Source organism: Octopus bimaculoides, chromosome 11 (genome assembly GCF_001194135.2).
Source record: "Octopus bimaculoides isolate UCB-OBI-ISO-001 chromosome 11, ASM119413v2, whole genome shotgun sequence".
Taxonomy (NCBI): domain Eukaryota; kingdom Metazoa; phylum Mollusca; class Cephalopoda; order Octopoda; family Octopodidae; genus Octopus; species Octopus bimaculoides.
Genome location: NC_068991.1, coordinates 78805790 through 78808887, shown reverse-complemented (window position 1 = coordinate 78808887; position 3098 = coordinate 78805790). Strand labels below are relative to the sequence as shown.

The following is a 3098-nucleotide window of genomic DNA, read 5'->3' as shown; positions in this document are numbered from 1 at the left end:
ACACACACACACACACACACACACACACACACACACACGGATAGTTAGGGAATGAAGGAGAAATGATAAAAAGATTTGACAGATATGTAAATAATTAGATAGATAGATAGATAGATATGCATGTATGTATATAATTCTGAGATACGTTTATGTGTGTGTTGGTGTGAGTGTGTGTGTGTGTGTGTGTGTGTGTGTGTGTGTGTGGGTGTGTGTGTGTGTGTGTGTGTGTGTGTTATGCGGTTGTGCCTGAGTATTTTTAGCATAATGAAATACAATGAATTTTAATCTTACAATTGTGAATGGCTGAATTGCTTTTATTTGAATTGGTTTCCGAGATGTCCAGATATAATCAGGTCCCATCATAACAGCAGCACCGACGTATACCGTTTTGCCAATTAAAGATGTGTCATTAAACGTATTCAATGTAAACTCTACATCAAAATAGTCTTCATTACTATCATGCGCATTTGATCGTACCACTGAAAAGGAAAAGATGTAGAACTGTGTTTAATCCCTTCAATGTAAAAAAAAAAATAAAAGGAAAATCAAATCATGCTAGCTTAATGGTTAATGTATCAAAAATCATAATAATGTGTTGATGATCACATCCCAACGAAGCTCAGTATATTTTATTCGCAAAGAAAGCATTTCAATCAAGTTCATTTTTCTTAATCAAACATATTAATATATATACTATGTGTTTTCTGCGCTGACATATTTGATTCAAGAAGCCAAGAAATTTTAATTGAACTAAAATCTCATCTTTAGAGATTAGAATAATCAGATTTTAATTCACTAATACGGATTTAAAAATACACGGGGGTGATAACCTAGAAATTTTAATTAATGATAGTGAATTAAATATCGATGGCAGTGACGTATCTGGTCTGTTGCTATGTGGTGATAATCCCTTAAGTGGTCTGGTCTTATTAGCCCGCTGCGGCGAAACATAATCTGATTGGTTTTGGTGGTCTGTTTCAAATGTACATTATACACGGTTAAGCGGTTATTAGTCAATACTCCAAATATTCAACTCGATCTATTGTGTTAATGTGTTTAGGGCAAAGAAGTTAATTTTGCAAGTAGATGGATCTGGGATGTGCGCCGTTGCTAGATACCACGTGCAAATAGCACAAGCTTTCTCCCCTGACTAAAATGAAGCTTAACAGTCGTCATTAGTGAGTATAGCTTGGCAGCCCATATCGCGCTTGCACCGATTGTTTTAGGTGTCTTTATAGTTGCGATCAGATATAGATATGCTATTGGTCCTGCAGTCCTTGAGCCAGTGGGACACCGAGAAAGTGATAGCCGGAGGGGGGAGCTGCAACAGCATTCTGCTTCAGTTCATTTTCTGCTGAGGATGATTGTAAGGCCACGGGTTTGATTCTGGAACCGGATAGCGTGTTGCATGCTTGATCAACACATTTCAGTTCATATTTTTTCCCCTCTACATAGCTGAAAATGAGTACGTACTTGCTCTCTACTGATGCAGTCCTCTTTCCTTCCAGTAGTTTCATCTTCTGTCTTTGAAGGATGAAGAGGCTGAGAGGTTTTCACTGCCTGACCGCGACTACGTTGGAATCGAAAAACAATTAACGAAAGCACGGTGTTTGTTATCAAATCATACTCGCTGGCCAGTGACAGCTCTGTTTTGGAGAATGAGGAGTTCGCCTAGTCATGGACGTGGTATGGTACGGATCCAATATTACAAACTAACGAAATAGTTGCCAAATATATAGTGCAAGCATTGCTTACATAATTTGTTTGACAAAGAGACAGAGACAGACATACAGACATACAGACAGACAGACATACAGATAGATAGATAGATGGATAGATAGATAGATAGATAGATAGATAGATAGATAGATAGATAGATAGATAAATCGATCGATAGATAGTGAGAGATAGAGAGAGAGAGGTGGGGGCGAAAAATATGGTAAACAAGCTAACTTTGCATCCTGTTAACATTAGAGAAGCTTTAGCGAGTGATGTTACGAGGCGTTATTGCATTGTCCAACGCTTCATTCTAGAGACGTTTGTTTCACTTACATTTTCCGAAGAATATACGGAATCAATACAGGCAATCTCCCATTTTTTTAACAGTACATCTCGAAGTGTACACATAAAAGAAATAAACAACAGCATGCAAATATTGGAATGAAAAATCATTTTGGAGAGAAAAAGTCGAAGGCAGTCTTTACATGCTAGTGTTTACACCTTCACGAGACTGCTTCGAGATACGCTATACCAAAAGATATTTATTTCACGTTCTCTTGAAAGTTTATAAGACACTTATGATGTCAACAACATGATATTTATTTTTTTCCTTCCGATCTTTTAAACTTCTTTATAGCTAAAAAAATAAAAAGTCATCATATACGTACTTGAATTGGTGATGTATCCCATATCCAGATGTCCTCTTGAATACCCCGAATCTATTTCAGATTCAGTGAGACTACTTGCTATACTCGATGTGTTTAAACACTCAAAATTACGGCCATATCCTGTAACTCTTATGTTACATACAGTCATTACGGATGATACATTCAGAGGAGGGAACACATCAATTTTTATTTCGTTTGCTAAAATAGGAAGGTTTAACTTCAGCTTAAACAAAGCTGAGGCGTCCACACTAACTTCAGAAGGTCCAGTTAGAGTAAACGAAGCAGGGGTTGCATTGAACTGAAAGTAAATGTAGTAATTGGAATAAAATCATTGAAAATAAAATAACTATTAATCTCACTTATCAACAATTTCACACAGTTCATATACATGATAGTTTTGATTACAAGGAATCAATGGGGGATCAAGTTAGATTAAAGTGAAGCATGTCGGGAACTGGCAAGACGGAAGTACACACAAAGTAGACAGCTAAGTCACCCATCATCTTTGGTAATCCACAATTCCTATCCGAAAGTATCCAGTGATGAATGAAAACTTAAGTGTGGCGTATAAAAAAAAAAAAATTAAAGTAGAGGAATGGTTTATCTGGTATTGCAACAATTCTTTCACGAGGAGTTTTATTTTGACGTAAGCATAATGCAAAGCTAAATAGTTTCGTAGTACGATTCTATCTTATGAATCCGGCTCTCGGT

General features: G+C 36.6%; 1 protein-coding gene across 1 annotated transcript in view; it reads right to left on the bottom strand.

Moving 5' to 3' along the window:
• LOC106869908 (uncharacterized) overlaps positions 1-3098 on the bottom strand; it is a 51994-nt gene that overhangs the window by 20800 nt on the left and 28096 nt on the right. Inside the window, exons 8-9 of the mRNA XM_014915840.2 lie at positions 2388-2685; positions 292-479 (exon numbers count right to left, since the gene is read on the bottom strand). Coding sequence (XP_014771326.2) covers positions 292-479; positions 2388-2685 — 486 coding nt within the window. The remainder of the gene's footprint in view (positions 1-291; positions 480-2387; positions 2686-3098) is intronic.